The 19,996-nt window shown below is 42.6% G+C and overlaps 1 protein-coding gene across 1 annotated transcript in view; it reads right to left on the reverse strand.

Annotated features, from left to right (window-relative positions):
• The window catches only part of c5 (complement component 5), a 52,122-nt gene that overhangs the window by 27,384 nt on the left and 4,742 nt on the right, over positions 1 to 19,996 (reverse strand). Inside the window, exons 12-20 of the mRNA XM_079816086.1 lie at positions 19,719 to 19,913; positions 9,700 to 9,906; positions 9,455 to 9,610; positions 9,144 to 9,270; positions 8,954 to 9,022; positions 8,738 to 8,840; positions 6,770 to 6,885; positions 6,576 to 6,660; positions 4,597 to 4,679 (exon numbers count right to left, since the gene is read on the reverse strand). Coding sequence (XP_079672212.1) covers positions 4,597 to 4,679; positions 6,576 to 6,660; positions 6,770 to 6,885; positions 8,738 to 8,840; positions 8,954 to 9,022; positions 9,144 to 9,270; positions 9,455 to 9,610; positions 9,700 to 9,906; positions 19,719 to 19,913 — 1,141 coding nt within the window. The remainder of the gene's footprint in view (positions 1 to 4,596; positions 4,680 to 6,575; positions 6,661 to 6,769; positions 6,886 to 8,737; positions 8,841 to 8,953; positions 9,023 to 9,143; positions 9,271 to 9,454; positions 9,611 to 9,699; positions 9,907 to 19,718; positions 19,914 to 19,996) is intronic.

Consider the following 19,996-nt stretch of genomic DNA (forward strand, 5'->3'; position numbering starts at 1 on the left):
TTTTATTTAATTAAAATTATTCACATTTTCACAGATTCTGCAAGTGGTTCACACACTTTTTCTTGCCATTGTATATGATCATATATAATGCCGCAATATCTACTTCCGCAACACAGGGCCCTATCTTGCACCCAGCGCAATTGACTTTGTACACCGACGCATGTGTCATTCCTATTTTGCACCCGTGCAAAGCGCGCTTTTCCCTCCACAGAAGCACGTCGCTAAACTAGTGAATGAACTTGCGCTACCTGGGCGGTTCAGCGCAAAAAAGGAGGCGTGTTCCGGTGCAAACAATCCCTGGTGCTATTTTGCTGTTCCATTAAACAATTGCGCCACTGACCAGAAAAAACCTAGTCTAAAGTCAGTGGCGCGTTGCGCGTTGTTCATTATGCTATTTTAAGGGCGCATGCTTGACCATAATGTATAGCGTGCACAACGCGCATACACTTTGCTCATGTAATCTACACAGATGCAACAGTTATTTTTGCAAATCATAAATTGTTACACTAAAAAAATATTAACACACGAGATGACGGAAATCATTGTGGTGTGCCACGAAGATGTGAAAAAATAGGCATAAATCTAGCTTACAAATGATTCAGGCTAATTGTAATAATTAAGGATAAGACCTGTTTGCCCAATAGTGGCAAGACATATATGTATATAAGGACATCTGACAAATTGGTTTGTCCGTCAAGAACCAGGAAAAAAAATCGACTGAAAAACTGAAAAAAACTGAAAGACTGAAAAAAAAAAAGACTGTGAAATCACCTTTACCATAATGTACAACATTACAAATTCACTTCTCTGTCTTTCACTGCTCTTACAAGCACATCAGTCTCCTTGGCTGTGAACCGCTTCTGGTGTGCGCCTGGTAAATACGCCATAATAATAGCAATCCATAATGGAACTTGCGCACCTGCTTTTACAGGGAATGTTGGATGACGCTCGGATTGGTTTATTCACGTTACGCCCAAACCACACCTATGAATAATGAAGCTACTTCAGACCAACCCATTTTAGATTTGCGCCGGGCGCAAGAGCCATTTATCCCGCCGGGAAAATAGCAACAGCGCCGAGACCCGCCCACAAAGTTACTTGCGCTTCGCGCTTTGACACTTGCGTTTCAGATCGTTAAAATAGGGCCCACAGTGTTTAATTACTTAAAAATATACAGTGTTTTTTTCCCCATTTCCTGAAAAGCAGCCGTTTTGGTTCCCTTTTATAGGTTCACTGCAGTGCTACGAAGCCGTCGTTATGGGAACACCTTTGGTGTGATGAATGTCTGAAGTCTTTATACCATCACGCCATTTTATTGGCCAGTAGCGCTTAGCACCACCCCGAGAAACAGGTCATGCATACCTCATATCAGCGTGCTACACGCTATTTCATCAGATTTCATTTCCTTGAAGTGAATTTTCTTTTGCCCGTAGGAAAGCGTTTTTCTCATTTTTTCACCTTCATTTATATCGCGCTTTTTACAATACAGATTCACGAGTTCACACTTACATCAAATTAAATAGAGTAAATATTATGCGTATTTGGCGTGCTGTCCGGGGGAGGGCTCCGGGCTCGGAATTTTGCCCGAACCCAGAGTACCCCCCCGTGATGGAAATAGTCTAGAACTAGACTACATATATTAATTTGATGTCTTATGTGAGTTTAATTAAGTGAGGAGAAGGGGTGGTGGAGGGATGCTAAGAAACTGTCAACGACAGGAAGGTAAATCGGCAGTCTATATACACCTCCTATCGTTGATTTTTTAATGAGCTCCTCTTGTGTTCAATTAGGTTTAATTATCTGGGTCTGCTCCACTTAACAGTTTTAATTTCCTGAATGTGTTCCTCCCGAAATTTGTTTATAAAACATCAATTGTTTCAAAGCAGCTTAGTGAAAACGGGAAATTAATGCAAAAAAGTTTGCTTTGGTTGTACAGCAGCTCTAGCAGAAAGTCATTGTCCAGCTTAAGTTAGTTTTTGATTAATTTCTGTTGTAAAAATTATTAGTTTTTAATTTAGGGGCCGCTTACACGTCACGACTTTTAATGCATTCTGGACATTCATTTACACAACAACGGTGTTTTGGTGGCCTAAGAACGCAAATGCGCAAATGGCCTAAGAACGCACACAAACTTGTCGTGTCCTTGGGGCCATCGCGGGGATAGTGTAGTTGACACAATCTCTGCTGACACTTTAGGGCTACATTGTGGTCATGTCTAGGTGGTTTTGGGTTGTGGTCATCTTATCTGGATACGGCCTGGATCCGGCTGACTACGCTAAACCTCTGGATAAACAGAGAGACTAATATTGACACTCATGACAGGTGCATGCAATGTTTGAACCTTCAGCATGCACAGGTGGCGCTTAACGGCCTATCTGGTTGTCAACACTGTGATAGCCTGTGTTTGAATTTTTTGCGCTCAAGGCTCATCTCCTCTCTGAGAAAGGAAGGACACTCGTCTGACCCCTGCCATTCTATTTATGTGGACGAAGTGAGACATCTTTTACTGGTGGCCCTGCTTTGGCCCACTCAGATATGTTTCTCAGACCTGGTCAGTTTGCTAGTCGGCCCTCCTTGGGAGGTTCCCCTCAGGCCTGGGGTATGATTTTGCACCCCCTTCCGGATTTATGGGAACTGTGACTGTGGTCCCTGAGCGGGGCGCATTAATATGTTCTGATCTCTCGGCTGAGATTATCAACACCATTCTTAACTATAGGGACCCCTCTACGAGGCATATGTATGGTTTTTAAGTGGAATTTTTTTTCTCTTAGTGCTGGCAGCATGACAACTGCCACTCTTAAGGTTTATGTGGCAGCTATATCTGCTGAGAGCATATGCCCATGAGGTGTTCCTGTTGGACGACACACCCTGGTTTCCCATTTTCTGCAAGGGACAAGATGGCTTAAGCCTTTCTGCCCATGCATGAATTCCTTCATGGAATATTATCCTGGAGAGTCTAGCAGGCCATCTATTTGAGCCATTGGAGTCGTGTCAGAAAAGTCTTTGGAAGATATTTGAGTTGCGGCAGGATGGTCATCTCTTAACACCTTTATCAAGTTCTATGGTCTGGACATGAGGATGGCTCCTGGATCCCATGCCTTTCGATAAGTGCTTCCTTCGTCATAGAAATATCATATGAATCATGCGTGACGTATTTCTCGGGTGGTGCTAAGCGATTCTGGCCAATAAAATGGCATGATGGGATAAGAGCCGAAGGTGTTCCCATAGCGAAGGCTTCGCAGCGACTCATTCCCTATTCAGGGAACCAAGGTAACATACTTAAAGGGATATGATGGTTCTAAAAAGAACATTATTTTTTGTATTTGGTTTAATGCAATGTGTTTACGTGGTTTTAGGTTAAAAAAAGTAATTATTTTACACATACCGTACATTATTGTTGCTCCTCTATGCCCCGCCTTTCTGAAACACTTCGATTTTTTACAAAATTCATCGTTCTGAAAAGCGCGGTATGCTCTGATTGGCCAGCAATCCAGTGCATTGTGATTGGCCCGAATACCTTTAGTGTGTGTCATGCCCCTTACCATATTTGGAACGTCAGCTCCCAAAGCAAAAATGTAGATGACCAAGCTGATTGATCACTTTATTATCAACTAAGCATTTGTTGCATCCATTGGGGACATAATTACTGATTATAATGACTTATACTGTCTTTTTCACGTCGCGCTATGGGGGGAGAACACTGTGTAAACATAAAACCATGTCTGCATTTGTGTTTGTAGAAACGCGTTTGAATAGTCAGTAGCAAATTCTTAAAAAATGCAAACATACTTACAGGTGTCTGTGAGTCAGAAGCGCCAGACTGTACTTGCAAAGATGGAATTGCCCCACTTTTTAGAATCAGCCTTTGAGCACAGCTGCCCACAGTCCTCCAAAAATGCGCAGCACAGAGTAGAATATTTGGGTTGTAGGCTACTGTTTTTGAACAGTGTTGTAAATAAAGCTTTACAAAAAAAGTTACGCCTTCTTTCTTTGTGTATACATTTGGGTGGTGTTATGAAACTGCCCCACAGACTAACGTTTATTGTGGGGGAGTGTTTGAATTAAGCATTTTAGGAAGGCGGGGCTGAGCCCTAACTTTTACAAAGAATATCTCTTTGGGTTTTAAACTTTGAGCTTTGTAACTCTGCAGATCTTGTACATGCACAAAATGCTACATAACACACTAAAGAAAAAGGAAAACAAGAAATCGCATCATATGACCCCTTTAACCAAGATGTTTCCAACTAACAAAGGGGTGGGGTTTTGGCCCCAAAATTTATTTTGCCTATGTCGTAATTTCAGGTAAATCTGACCTGACAATGTGTGACTAAATGATGGCAGAAGTTAATTTTTTGGGTGGACTATCCCTTTAAAGGTATAATGTGCTTCTGTAATGTGTTGTTAATTAGTAGGAAATTCATGTAATCCATGCATAGAGAAAATCTGCTTACTGTCTACTGAAGCAGTAATAAGAGTTAGTATGTTAGTATTCTATTTCAGTTTGTCCGACAGCTTTTGGCTACACATACAGAATTTCCTTTTTCAGCCACCAGATGATGCTAAAACAAATAATTTCGATCCAGCTTGTTTCCTCACCCTCACTGAATACCCCAACTGCTTTCAGCTCCCAAGTAGTCAGTGAATCTGGAAGATTTTTGGTAATGCTTACTGACCCAGACCTTAAACAGATTAAAATGAAAGGTAAAACTTATAAGTAAACAAAAAGAGAATCATTTCACTCATATGTAGATTTTGATGTACATTGAACAAAATTATAAACACAACACTTTTGTTTTTGCCCCCATTTTTCATGAGCTGATTCACGTTCATTGTTTAGGAAGAGATGATCGCGTTCACACGCACATGTGCGCGCAGCGGCTGCTTGAACTGACATATTTACAGTGATCAGTCGTCACATTAAAGAGCGTCAAAACGTCATTTATCGTTTGAATTTCATGATAAAATTGACAGAATACTTCATATGTTCGTGTGGGAACTAGGAATTAAGTGTGTTCCGCGCTTAAAACAAGCCGACTGTTAACTGATTGCATTCGTAACCGTTCGGTACACACGCGCACCGTACCGAAAGCCCTGTGCCGAAACGGTTTGGTATGAATACGTGTACCGTTACACCCCTACTGGCCACAATAAAAGGCCACTCTAAAATGTGCACAAATTATCACACAGCACAATGCCACAGATGTCGCAAGTTTTGAGGGAGCGTGCAATTGGCATGCTGACTGCAGGAATGTCCACTAGAGCTGTTGCCCGTAAATTGAATGTTCAGTTGGGGCTGTGCACAAATTCTTTGCTAGAAATTTTCCAATTTTTTGACAAGGTCTATAGCTGTGTTTTGCTTCCTGACCCAATAATAGCAATTCTTGTATGATCAGACTCATTGGAGTCTCTCAGTCCAAAGGTACGGTTACCTGTTCAATATGGTATGATTATAGCTAAGAAAGCTTTCAATATTACAGTTTTATCTTGCTTTTGTGGAAGAAAAGCACTAGGCCCCTCTTTTCCGACTGGCTAACTGGACTAACTTCTACATTACATCTGGAAAGAATTAGATACTCCATTTCCGGGAATCCCGGTTTTCAATGTACAGGGCAGATGGCAGAGAGCGTGTATGGCATTGTGTGGGTGAGCGGTTTGCTGATGTCAACGTTGTGGATCGAGTGGCCCATGGTGGCGGTGGGGTTATGGTATAGGCAGGTGACAACGAACACAGGTGCATTTTATTGATGGCATTTTGAATGCACAGAGATACCGTGACAAGATCCTGAGGCCCATTGTTGTGCCATCCATCCAAGACCATCACCTCATGTTGCAGCATGATAATGCACAGCCGCATGTTGCAAGGATCTGTACACAATTCCTGGAAGCTGAAAACATCCCAGTTCTTGCATGGCCAGCATACTCAACCACTGCGCATGTTTGGGATTCTCTGGATCGGTGTATACGATAGCGTGTTCCAGTTCCTGCCAATATCCAGCAACTTCGCACAGCCATTGAAGAGGAGTGGACCAACATTCCACAGGCCACAACCAACAACCTGATCAACTCTATGCGATGGACATGTGTTGCACTGCGTGAGGCAAATCGTGGTCACATCAGATACTGACTGGTTTTCAGACACAGCCCCCACCCCAGCCCCCCAAATGCAGTAAAACTGCACATTTTAGAGTGGCCATTTATTGTGGATAGCCTAAGGCACACCTGTGCAATAATCATGCTGTCTAATCAGCATCTTGATATGCCACACCTGTGAGGTGGATGGATTATCTCGGCAAAGGAGAAGTGCTCACTATCACAGATTTTGACAGATTTGTGAACAATATTTGAGAGAAATAGGCCTTTTGTGTACATAGAAAAAGTCTTAGATCTTTGACTTCATCTCATGAAAAATGGGGGCAAAAACAAAAGTGTTGCATTTATAATTTTGTTCAGTGTATTTCAAATCAGTTTATTAGCAATGCAATCCTAATGGATATATTTTAAGAATATTTTTCAAAACTCTATAATAAAAGTTATCAATTAGACAGAAGTTATTGTGGTTCAGAAGGTTTTCTTACTTGCTGGTGTGTTCCTCCCATAACCAGCTCTCAGGGAAGTAGCTCCTAATCTGAGATGGCATCACATCCAACAGAAAGTCTATTGCTGCATTACATAATGGAGAATTTTAGATCCTGCCTTTTTACATGTTTATTTTTCTAAGTTATTGTAGAAATTCATTATGTTGATGATGTCACATAAGCAACAACCATACCTCCACGGCTTAGAATGATTTGACCCGCGACTTTCTCTTTACGGAGTTTCAGAGCAAGTTCACAGCATTCCAAGAAGGCACGCCGGCACCTTTCCTTCAAGTTCTTATACCACTTTCTACATGTCAGAAAGACTGTGTCATATGAAATGATTCACTAGAATACTTTACACAGTGTGAAGATACAGGCTAATGTTAAAGTATAATATACAGTGGTGGCCAAAATTATCAGAACATTTGGCATCTAGGAGTCATCTTATTGGGCCTGGATTTATTTTCCAAGAGGACAATGACCAGAAACATTCTTCTAACTATAGCCGGAACTAACTGCGACAGAAGGAATCTGCTGGAACATTTAAAACGATGGACTGGCATTAATTTAAATCTAAAAACACATCTCTTTACTCTGGCATACACATAACATTTTTTTTTTTTTTCAGTTAAATGATTATTAGGCTGCATAAGCTAGGTCCGCGGAACCGGGAACACTTCCCATAACACCTGATGTACTCATTACATCATAAAAAGAATGGCATCTACGCTAATGTTAGTCTATCTGTTTATCCCAAGGTTTACTGCAATCAGACAGATCCGGGCCGTAGCCAGATCAGATGGTGGACCTGCGCCCAGACATGACCAACGCATCCCTGAAGTGTCTGCAGAGACCGTGTCAATTAGACTAACCCCTGAAATTGCCTCATCGACACTACATCCTCAATAAACCCGTCTCCGGCGTGATGACTCCGATCTTTCGAATATTCCTATTTTATAATTGTTTAATCGTCATGTCTTCCTCAATAAACCCATCTCCGGCGTGATGACTCCGATCTTTTGAATATTTCGATCTAATATGACCTCTGACCTGTAAAGTTGCCAGAATAATAATCATACACTGTTTGTTAATTGGCCAGAGGAGAACTGGCACCCTGACTGAGCCTGGTTTCTCCCAAGGTTTATTTTTCTCCATTATGCCCCTGATGAAGTTATGGTTTAGTTTTGGCATTTGGCTTGGCTTGCTCAGCTGGGGACACTAAATTTTCAACTAAATATCCAAATAAATTTAATTACTAAACTAAATTAAATACATCAACTAAATTACTGATCTGCCCACATTGTCACTGTATATGATAATTGAACTGAGCTGATGACATCACCGTTTTCTCCAGAGCGGCTGTACAGCCGAATCAAATTCTGTTGCATTATTTTCCTGTTTAACACTGTGAAGCTGCTTTGAAACAATCTGCATTGTAAAAGGCGCTATATAATAAAGTTGACTTGACTTGACATTTGGGGCGAGTTGGAAAATAACTGGACAGATCTAGTGTACATTCAAAGGAAAGCCTTTGGCTTCAGTTGCAGAAGGCATAAGTTCTCAGAGGACATTTATTGACACTATGCTAGAGAGATGTGCTGCAAAAGGTGGACAAACCAAATATTAAAGTTAAACGTGGATAAAAATAGTACGACTCACTTCATCTGATATTTGATGGTCAGAGCAACCATCTGCATGTTTCATGAACATTATGAAATAAAATCATGTTTTAGATGCAAAAAGGTAAATATTTTCAGATTTGTCAGGTGTTCTAATAATGGCCACCACTGTTTAGTTGCCGTTTCATTCAGATGGACTATGTTAAAGCATGTGGCTGCCATTTAAATGAAGGTGTGTATATATAATGTTATGTGTTATACATCTAATTACAGGCTCCAGAACAAAAAAATCATATGAAGTACTATTTCTATTACTAGTTCTACTATTACTAACTATTTTTAAATGTAATAATGTTGTATATTACTTTATACTATAATTGAAATTTAACATATGTATTATGTATTTTTGTAACATTGGCACTACAACCCAAATGGCAGCAATGGCAGTAATCTGAGAAATGCATAATATGAACCTCAAAAAGATCTCTAAAATATGATTTCATGTAAGTATCACATTAAAAGAACTTAATAATTTCTTACGCAGGAATAGTCAATCTACTAGAACGATCTCCACAGGTTTCAAGTGTTGGGCTACTGCGTGTGCCAGATAAGCAGCAATTCTTGGCATCCCGATATGTTTTGGCTGTACAACAAATATGTGGGCATAAATGTATTTAGATGATGTTGCAATGATAAAAAAAAGGTTATTAGTGCATACTGTTACTGTTTTCAAACACGAAATGCTAGCAAACAGACCCTTTGCTTCAAACGTTTGTCCTAGGACAGGTGAACGCTTCAGCCTAACTGTGTCTGAGCAGGACTCCCCTAAAAAAGAAGAAAAGGAAATACAATCGCCAGTATTTCAGCAAATTATTATGTCTTTTATACTGAGATGTTTTAATGTAACGAGTCACACTCCCTCCTTAACTTTACAAGTAAGATGTACCTGCACTAGAGGCCTTGGCGTTTGCATTGGTGATGAAAATAAGGCCAGAGCGGTCAAACACGTCAGCATTATTTTTGCCTCCTCCTCTTCCACAACCCAAGTCACTTTGCTCAACATGTTGTAGCACCTGAGATAAAGAGAAAACAACACATATCATCACTCATTTTTATCATGACCTTAACTTGTTAAAAAATAAATAAATTTAAAAGCACCATCATGTTGTCATTGTCATGTCCTCAAAAAAACAACAACAAAAAACATACAAAAGTTGACCATATACAACTTCTTTTTGAACAAATCTGCTATTTTACCTTTCTCAGAGGGTCTTTGTTGTTAGATTTTAGGTTGTACAAGGCCGTATCTACAGCAGAAAAAGCCACCAGTGACTCCTCTCTAGTTGACATTAGTACTTTTATCTCGAGTTTATCTTTGGGTTTATACTGTGATTTGAGAGTTGATATGTCCACCTGAAATATATTCCATTGGTCATGATTTCACTATTCATAAATAACATAAAACACATCACAACTATTGATGACAGAGAAAAATGCATTACATGTAAATTTTTAACACATTTAGCCTTCACATCAATCCACGCAGAGTCTGCCACCAGCTCCGCTTTTTCCTCCCCATACAGGACGTAGTACACCAGTAGCCGAGCAGACGGCGCCATGTCAGGAGTGATCTTAATGTTAAGGTTCTGACTCTTTTCACTGACACGCTTAACTGTGGCAAACTGCACAACTTTTCCTCTGGAAATGATCTTTAAAAAAACAGTAGATGATTCACTGGAATACTTATAATGCATTAAGCTTGATACCATTTAAAACATATTATAATGCAATTTATAATATTGGTAACACTTACAATAAGGTTCGTTGGTTAACATTAGTTAACTACATTAGTTAACATGAACTGCACTTATAAAGCATTTATATTAATGTTATTAAGCATTATTGTTAATGTTAATTTCGACATTTACTAATGCATTATTAAAATAACATTACTTAATGCACTGTGAACTAACATTAACAAACCATGTATTTTTATTAACAAACGTTAACAAAGATTTACTAATGCTGAACAGAGGTGTCGTTCATGGTTAGTTCATGTTAACTAATGCATTAACTAATGTTAACTAATAATACAACCTTATTGTAAAGTGTTACCAATTCATTCCTGTGATGCAATGCTGAAGCTAAATTGATCAAAAGTGACAATAAAGACATTTATAATGAAACAAAAGATTTATATTTAATAATTTTTTAAATAGTTAATAAATAAATGCTTTTCATTGAAGTTTCAATTCATCAAAGAATCTTGAGTATCAACATTTCCACAAACAAATTAAGCAATCAACATTGATAATAATAAGAAAATGTTTTACCCGAGCACCATATCAGCCTATTATGGATCATGTGACTCTGAAGACTGGAGTAATGATTCTGAAAATTCAGCTTTGCATCACAGGATTAAATTACATTTTAAAATATATCAAAACAGAAAACAGTTCTTTTTGTAATAATATTTCCACAATATTACTGTTTTTGTATTTAAGTAAAAACATTAAATAATTGCAGCCTTGGTGAGCATAAGAGACTTTCAAAAACAATTACTTCATTACAATAGCAATACGTAATTATAGGCTACTCTACAACAAAATGATATATTAAGTCGCAATAAAAATGTTGTTTAATACATAATATCTATTATGTACCATTCAGAAGTTTGGGGTCAGTATGATTATTTTTTAATTGTTTTAATAAAAATCGTTTTAAAATTATTGCTTATATTAAAGGCACAGTGTGTAAGTTCCCTTTCGAAAGGGAACTCCCGCTGCGTCGGAAAGACGCTACGGGGAACGCCTCAGGGTGACAGGTGTCTGAAACTACTATCGAATCACGGCAATCCCATTGACCGGCGACAGCCCATGATGTCATCAGGCCTCCCTGAAGGCTTGCTATCAGGTAGAGGCCTTCAATTATTAAATTATTTAATGCCTCCCTGAAGGCGAGTCCCAATGTACGGCATCTGGGTATGTAGCCTAGCAGGCTATCAGGTGGAAGGCCTTACTAGGCCTCCCTGAGGGTAAGCTCCCAGGTTGTGGTCACTTTGACAGTTAGCATGAATTGCTATCAGACAGTAGGCCGCACCGGGCCTCCCTAGAGGTGATCTCAGCTGCTTGGGATTAGCATGCATCGCTGGCAGGTAGTAGGCCTCACCAGGCCTCCCTGAAGGTGAGCTTGAACGCTCTAGGAGCCGGCATAAACTGCTATCAGGTTGTAGGCCTCTCTAGGTCTCCCTGAAAAACTTGCTATCAGGTAGTAGGCCCCACCGGGCCTCCTTGAGGGCAAAGTTCCCAAGTTTAGGCACTTCTCTGTTACCAGTTCTCTGTGAGTAGAACCTCTGGTAGCTTAGTCTACAGCTGGGGGTTACCCGCCAGGCAGGTTCAGGTGCTCCCCTCACTGAGGGTCGTCTATGAGCACACAGCCGCCTGACTCTCTGACACTGACTCTCGTGAGGCCTCCCTGTTAGATCAATCCGTAGGCCTGTCCAGCCTCCCTATTGCTTGGTAGATCCTTGATTTGAGCAGGTAGACTCCCCTCACTAGCAAGGGTCGTAAAGCGCTACACTGAGTGTTGCTCTCTGGGATAACCCGTCTCTGAGATCCGGGCGAAGAAGGACTGCCAGTTTTTCAGTCCCTTAGTCTGGATGCCTCTCTGAGGCACCGTCCGGAGGCTCTGTTTCTGAACAGACAGGGTTGGCCAACCGAAGTGTCCAAACACTTAGGGCACCAGGTCAGGCCTCCATGGTGGCACTCGGGCGAATATGTTCCCCGGGTAGTGACTTGGCTGGGGTTCCTTCGGGTCCCCTAGCCACATTCTCTTAAAGGGATCCCTTCTGTTGAAGTAGTTGGTCCCGGGCATTTGAGCAGTCTGGATAGGACCTCATGCAGTTGCATTAAGGTCCCATTTTTTAGGCGTATAGCTTGGGCTATGACCGTAGGGAATGCTGTCACTGACAGCCCAGTGTGACCTGAGAGGGAGTGGCTCAGGTGTTCAGTTGAATTTGCTTGTGCTGACAGTTGTCACTGCCAGTGGGCAGACACTCCACTCAGCATGGTGGCGTTTGTATATCGTTCCCCGTAGCGTCTTTCCGACGTAGCGCGAGTTCCCTTTCGAAAGGGAACATCTTGGCTACGTATGTAACCTATGTTCCCTGAGAACAGGGAACGAGACGCTGCGTCGTCTGCCATGCCTCGGGGCCTGTCTGCCGAACAGTCCCTTCAGACGAGAAGGAGTGTATGTGTTGGCAAGGCGACCTTATATACTTCCGGGTCGCACATTGATGACATCATGGGCTGTCGCCGGTCAATAGGATTGCCGTGATTCGATAGTAGTTTCAGACACCTGTCACGCTGAGGCGTTCCCCGTAGCGTCTTTCCGACGCAGCGTCTCGTTCCCTGTTCTCAGGGAACAGAGGTTACATACGTCCGAGACGTTTCGCTGCTAGAGGTCGATTATTCAAAACAATAACAAAGGTGAAGTGTGCTGATGCTGTGAATGAGCATGGAATCATGGGAGTTGTAATCTTCACCTCCACAGCCCATGAAAAGCAATCTGACAGGACTCAGGCAGTAATCATGTTCATGGGTGAGTTAATGTATTAAAATTTTATTAACATTACTGTGGTATGAAACGGGGCGGGGCCGAGAGCCTGTGACATTTTACTTTTCTGTTTTTATTATGTTTATGCCACAGTTGGCCGCTGCCGCTCCTTTCATTTTGTTAAAAACGATAAAATACGATAAAAAAATGTTTAACGTCCTTTCTCCTTGAAGTCCCTGAAGTTTGTTACAGTAACGTTTGATAACTTAAATTCACATTATTTTATTTTATTCTAAATAAACAGCCAACTACTCATACAGGTCACTTTATTTGATAAATTAAAATTATGGGGTAACAATAACGTTCTTCTGCGTTCGCATGGTTACTGGTATGAGACACTTGTTGCACACTCCAGTAAGTTAGATCAATATTAGAATATTTTATATATATATATATATATATATATATATATATATATATATATATATATATATATATATATATATATATATATATATATATATATATATATATATATATATATATATATATATATTTGTATATTTGTGGCAATAGCCTACAATAAATTTATGGGTCAAAATGATCACCAAAAATCATTAGAATATTAATTAACGATCATGTTCCATGAAGATATTTTGTAAATTTCCTACCGTAAATATAAATAAAAAAATATTATTATTAGTAACATGCGTTGCGAAGGACATTTGGACAATTTTAAAGGTGATTTTCTCAATATTTAGACTTTTTAACAATATTAACCCTCAGATTCCAGATTTTCAAATAGTTGTATCTCAGCCAAATATTGTCCTATCCTAACAAACCATACATCAATGGAAAGCTTTTATTTATTCAGCTTTCGGATGATGTATAAATCTCAATTTTAAAAAAATGTAACCATATGACTGGTTTTGTGGTCCAGGGTCACGTATTAATAAAAGCTAGATGACTTGTGTTGCTAAATGTAATGCAATTAATTTTTAAAATATATTGTAGGGCAGAGAAAATGCTGTATTAATGTCACTACAGCTCTTTCTGATTATGTTAGCCACTTGAAAAAATTGTTTTGTCTCTGAGGCATAGTACAAAAATGTTACTCACGGTAAATCAAGAAGAGATTCAAACAATAAGACTAACCGTGTTGAGCTATATAACAATGATTAGTTGTCTGTCGATAAAGTCCAAACAGTTGCTCACCTGTCTAATAAAACGCATTAAATATTAAAGCGTTTTTGGTGTTTCCAAGGTTTCTATGGAAATCAAGGGTAGCACGGATATGACGTCATAAACAGCCGATGCAATGACATGGGCGTTGCACTGGTTAATATAAATGATTTCTCTGGATTTAAACATTGTTGGAAACATTTGGGATAATGTAAGTACTCAACAAAATATATAACATTGTTTTAGGATATTTTAATCCAAAAATCTTACATATTGTGCCTTTAAAAGTGTTGTGGACACATTAAATTGATTAAAAGTGACAGTGTAGATATTTATAATGTTACAAACGATTTCTATTTGGAATAAATGCTGTTCTTTCTATTCAGCGTATCCTGAAAGAAAAATAAAAAAAATATTACGAAGCATAACTGTCTTCAATAATAAGAAATGTTTCTTGAATCACAAATCAGCATATTAGAATGATTTCTGAAGGATTATGTGACATTGAAGACTGTTGAAAATACAGCTTTGCCATCACATGAATAATTTACATTTTAAAATATTAAAAAAGAAAACAGTTGTAATAATATTTTACAATATTACTGTTCCCTTTCGAGGGAACTTCACACTGCGTCCACTAGGGACAGCTTTGGGAACGCCCACAGCGTGATAGCGTCTGATGCACGTATGTCAACTCAGCCAATGGCAAGAGTGAGCGTCACGGGCGGGTGACGTAACGTCCAGGAAAGGATAAATATACATCCGGTCCGATCGCACTTCAGCTTTTTTGCCTCAGCTAAGCGATCTGTGTGAAAACTGTCTCTGTCTATTTATTGTTGTCCGTCAAAAGCACAATAAGTCTCAGTTTAAAAATGGCGAATGCATCAGTATTCAAACAGTGTACTCCTCCGTGTCCCCGTTTCCTTACGGGTGGAGATACACATGATTTGTGTGTGATGTGTTTGGGAGTGGAGCATGCTCTGTCAGCCTTCGAGGGGGCTGACTGTGAGCATTGTGAGAAGCTGCCGCTTTGCATGCTCCGCTCCCGCCTGTCACTCTTCGAGAAGGGTGATCAGGATCGCATTCCCTCTGGTTCTGGACCCGCTGCTGCTGAGACACAGCGGAGAAGGACATCATGGGGTTCGCAGATGGATCTCTCGGCGGGGTTTGAGACGAGCGCGAGCGCTCTTTCTCTGCCTTCACCCGGGTGATCTGTCGCTCAATCTCTGGTGTCGGAAGCCCGCGCTGCGGCTTCTTCCGCCCAGAGTGAGAGCCCGTCGCTTCAACACTCCAGCTCTGAGGAGGTGGATGTGTTGAGCGTCGGATTGGGGGAAGATGATTCGCCATCTCTTTCCCCCGCACACGAAGAGCTGGTGGAGGTGATTACTCGCGCTGTGGCGAAGTTAAATATTGATTGGCCAGCCGAGAAACAAGGCGCTCGTCCGAAAAGCAAATTAGACGAGCGCTTTTTGACGTCAAATGTGTCACCTTCACCACGGGGTCTTCCTTTCTTTCCTGATTTACACAGTGAGCTGTGTAGATCATGGAAGAAACCATATTCATCACGTCTTTTCAGCCCTCAAGTAAAAACATACAGTGATATAAGGGGGCTGAAAGAATATGGTTATGGGGCGATGCCTAAAGTGGATCAGACGCTTGCTAGTTATCTGTCCCCTGCGTCAGCATCGTCCCTGAAGGCCTCCACGCTCCCCACTAAATCATTAAAAACAACATCAGGGCTAGTGGGGAAAGCGTACACGGCAGCAGGGCAGGCTGGTGCATGTTTGCATACAATGAGTATTTTGCAAGCGGACCAGGCTGAACTGCTGGGGGATTTGGATGGCGGCGAAGCAGTGAGCCCTGAGGCAGTGCGCGAACTGCGTCGGGCCACAGATTTATCTCTGAGAGCCACCAAGGAGACCGCTAGAGCTATTGGGCGGTCTATGGCAGCCTTGGTGGCGACAGAGAGACATCTGTGGCTCAATTTATCTGATATTAAGGATAAAGACAGGGCTTTTCTCCTTGATGCGCCAGTTGAACCCGCTGGTCTGTTCGGCGACGCTGTAAATGAAGTCGTCGACAGATTTCAGGAGAATAAAAAGCAAGCGGAGGCTTTTAAAAAATGTCTCCCGCGCCGCCACCAACCCTCTGGGCGTGAGCAGCCCCAGCCGTCTAGCTCTTCGTACAGGCAGCAGCAAAAAGAGAGTGTTGCATCTCGTGCTCCACCTCAGAGATACGGTGGGCCAGGTTGGCACTCTCAGCCGAAGCCTTCTAAGCCGAAGACCGACCTGAGGGTCGTGCTTCAGGCGAAGAAGGCTTCAGGCCAAAAGAGGTCCTGACGCCAGCAGCATCAGGTCTCCGAGGGCGCCCCCCCGCGGGGTGGATTGGTGTTCACCTCAGTATATGGTGCCCACTCCACTTCGTTGCCCTCAGGGGACCGTTCTGCCAACCCCGCCACCCTTGGTGCTTCGGGGCGCAGCGGTTTCCAGCGAGCTTGTGACTCGGCGTCCACAGGACAAGGTGTCACACTCGCAGCCTCCAAGGAGGTTAGAAACGCAGCCAGATCGGTTAGGTGCTGCCAGTATGCTTCAGGCCGCCGAGATGGTTGCAGTGGAAATATCAGAGACCAGCCTCGAGAGGCCTTCCACAACACAGGAAGTTCCTGAGGTTCGCTTTTGGGGGCAAAGTGTACCAGTATCGGGTTCTTCCATTCGGTCTAGCTCTCTCACCCCGCACGTTCACGAAATGCGTAGATGCAGCTCTGGCCCTGCTCAGGCTGCAGGGCATACGCATTCTGAACTATATAGACGACTGGCTGATTCTGGCACAGTCGCAGGAGATGGTGGTTCGGCATCGAGATGTCGTCCTCGTGCATATTCAAAAGTTGGGGTTGAGGCTGAACGCGAAGAAGAGTGTGCTTTCTCCAGTACAGAGGACCACTTTCCTAGGCGTGGTTTGGGATTCCGTAGCAATGTGGGCAGTGCTTTCACCCACGCGCATTGCTGCGATTCTGTCAGCTATAAAGAGAGTCAAACTAGGCCAGTCATTCACTGTCAAGCAGTTTCAAAAGTTGCTGGGGTTATTGGCAGCGGCGTCCAACGTGATTCCTTTTGGCCTGCTGTACATGAGGCCTTTACAGTGGTGGCTCAGGACCAGAGGGTTTTCCCCGAAGGGGAACCCTTTTCGTATGATCAAGATCACGCGGCGGTGTCTCCGCGCCTTGGTCATATGGAAGAAAGCCTGGTTCCTGTCCCAGGGTCCGGTGCTGGGGGCACTATGTCGTCGAGTCACCCTGACGACAGATGCCTCTCTCACGGGCTGGGGAGCGGTAATGGAAGGCCGCTCAGCTCAGGGTCTGTGGGGGGACCATCATCTTTCGTGGCACATCAACTGCCTGGAGATGATGGCAGTCTTCAATGCTTTGAAGTTCTTCCTCCCGGACCTGAGGGGCCATCATGTGTTGGTCTGTACGGACAACACATCGGTGGTTTCCTATGTAAATCGTCAGGGGGGTCTGCGTTCGCGCCCACTGTGCAAACTAGCGCACCAGATCCTCCTGTGGTCTCTGGGGAAGTTACTCTCCTTGAGAGCAATCTTTATCCCGGGGGCCCAGAATATTGGAGCGGACGTCCTGTCGAGACAGGGGCTGAGGCCAGGGGAATGGAGACTTCACCCCGAGGTGGTGAAGCTCATTTGGGAGATTTACGGCCAGGCGGAAGTGGATCTGTTTGCGTCTCAGAATACGACGCACTGTCCACTCTGGTTCTCTTTGACTCATCCAGCTCCTCTGGGACTGGATGCCATGGTACAGACGTGGCCGAGGCGGCGTCTGTACGCGTTTCCCCCAGTTGTTCTGCTCCAGGGAGTTCTGGAGAAAGTTCGCCGGGAGGGGATAAGTCTACTGCTAGTAGCCCCTTACTGGCCGAGCCGGATTTGGTTCTCGAACCTTGTAACACTGCTCGATGGCTCACCTTGGAAGATTCCGATAAGGAGGGATCTTCTATCTCAGGTGGAGGGCTCAATATTTCACCCCCGCCCAGAAATGTGGAACCTATGGGTTTGGCCACTGAGGGGGCTGAGCTCATAGAGTCTGGTCTCTCTACCGAGGTAGTGGAGACCATTCTTAGCTCCAGAGCTCCATCCACGAGGAGACTATATGCCCTGAAGTGGAAGTTGTTCACTTCTTGGTGTCAAGAACGACATTTAGATCCAGTCAACTGCCCTGTTGGTTCAGTGCTAGATTTTTTACAAGAGCGATTCTCTTCTGGGTTGACCCCTGCTACACTAAAGGTGTATGTTTCATCTATTTCTGCTTACCATGCCCATGTGGATGGTATTACTGTGGGGAGAGACCCGTTGGTAACTCGTTTCCTTCGTGGCACTAAGAGGCTGAGGCCTGCGGTGCGTACTAGAGTTCCTACTTGGGATTTGGCTATAGTGTTGGAAGGTTTATCTGCGGCTCCGTTCGAGCCACTTGACATCATCTCAGAAAAGTTTCTGACTCTGAAAACCATCTTCCTTCTTGCCATCTCTTCTATTAAGAGAGTAGGAGACCTTCAGGCCTTATCAATATTCCCTTCGTGCTTGGAGTTTGCACCAGGGATGGTTAAAGCTTTCCTTTTCACTAGATTAGGGTATGTTCCGAAGGTGTTAACCAATGTTCCACGGCCTATAGTGTTGCAGGCTCTCTGTCCTCCTCCATTTGTTAATCCAGACCAGGAAAGATTGAACCTTATATGTCCAGTGCGAGCACTGGATGCTTATGTCCACAGAGCTGCCCTGTGGAGGAAAGCGGATCAATTGTTTGTTTGTTTTGGACCTCAGAACAGGGGTCTCCCTGCGTCCAAACATACAATGAGCAAGTGGATAGTCGAGGCTATCTCACTGGCTTATGGGTCTTCTGATCAGCAGTGTCCCTTAGCTGTCAAAGCCCACTCTACTAGGAGTATGGCGGCCTCTAAGGCCTTGGTATCGGGGGTTTCCCTCAAAGAAGTCTGCGATGCGGCCGGTTGGTCCTCGCCTCTTACGTTTGTGAGATACTATGATCTTGACCTGGAATGTGCTCCAGGTTCTTCAGTGCTCCTGTCTTGAATGTGCCACAGTTTCACACGACAGGCATTTGGTATTATGGCGTTTTGGTATTTCGTTCCCAAAGCTGTCCCTAGTGGACGCAGTATGAAGTTCCCTCGAAAGGGAACGTCTCAGGTTATGACTATAACCATAGTTCCCTGAGAAGGGAACGAAACACTGCGTCCCTTTGCCATACTCCCTGCATCCCTGTGATCCCTTGCTTCGGCAGTTTAGCTGAAGTGCGATCGGACCGGATGTATATTTATCCTTTCCTGGACGTGACGTCACCCGCCCGTGACGCTCACTCTTGCCATTGGCTGAGTTGACATACGTGCATCAGACGCTATCACGCTGTGGGCGTTCCCAAAGCTGTCCCTAGTGGACGCAGTGTTTCGTTCCCTTCTCAGGGAACTATGGTTATAGTCATAACCTGAGACGTTTCTTTTTGATCTAATAAATGTAGTGTTGATGAGTATTAGAGACTTCTTTTAAAAACATCAAGAAATCTTACCGACCCGAAACTTTTGAACGATAGTGTCTTTACATAACTTTGAAAAACAATGAGAAAAAAAAAATCTGTTTGCAAAATGTTTTAGAGAAATATAATGTGAGCCTCAAAATGATATCTAAAATATGTTGTTACATAAGAGAACAATTAAATACAACAGTGCATCATTCAGAAGATCCAACAAATACTTTTTTTTTATTATTTTACCTGGTAGCTGAAGGTCTGCAGAGAAAGGTAGTCACGATAATGAAAGAAAATATTGGCGTTAATGTACCGTCCAACTTCAAATACTGAGGATTGAGGATGTAAATCAATGTACAGGTAACGATGGTTGACAGACACATATGATTCAGCCTTTAGTTTAAGTGGAGCCTGACTCCAACGAGGATCTTCTGAGTCAAACTGAAATGAGCACAAAATTAATGTACATTTAGCATATACATATTATAATGCTAAATAAATAATGAAATTATTAATTTGTTGTC

This window comes from Gobio gobio (assembly GCF_949357685.1).
Source record: "Gobio gobio genome assembly, chromosome: 4".
In the NCBI taxonomy this organism is placed as follows: Eukaryota; Metazoa; Chordata; class Actinopteri; order Cypriniformes; family Gobionidae; genus Gobio; species Gobio gobio.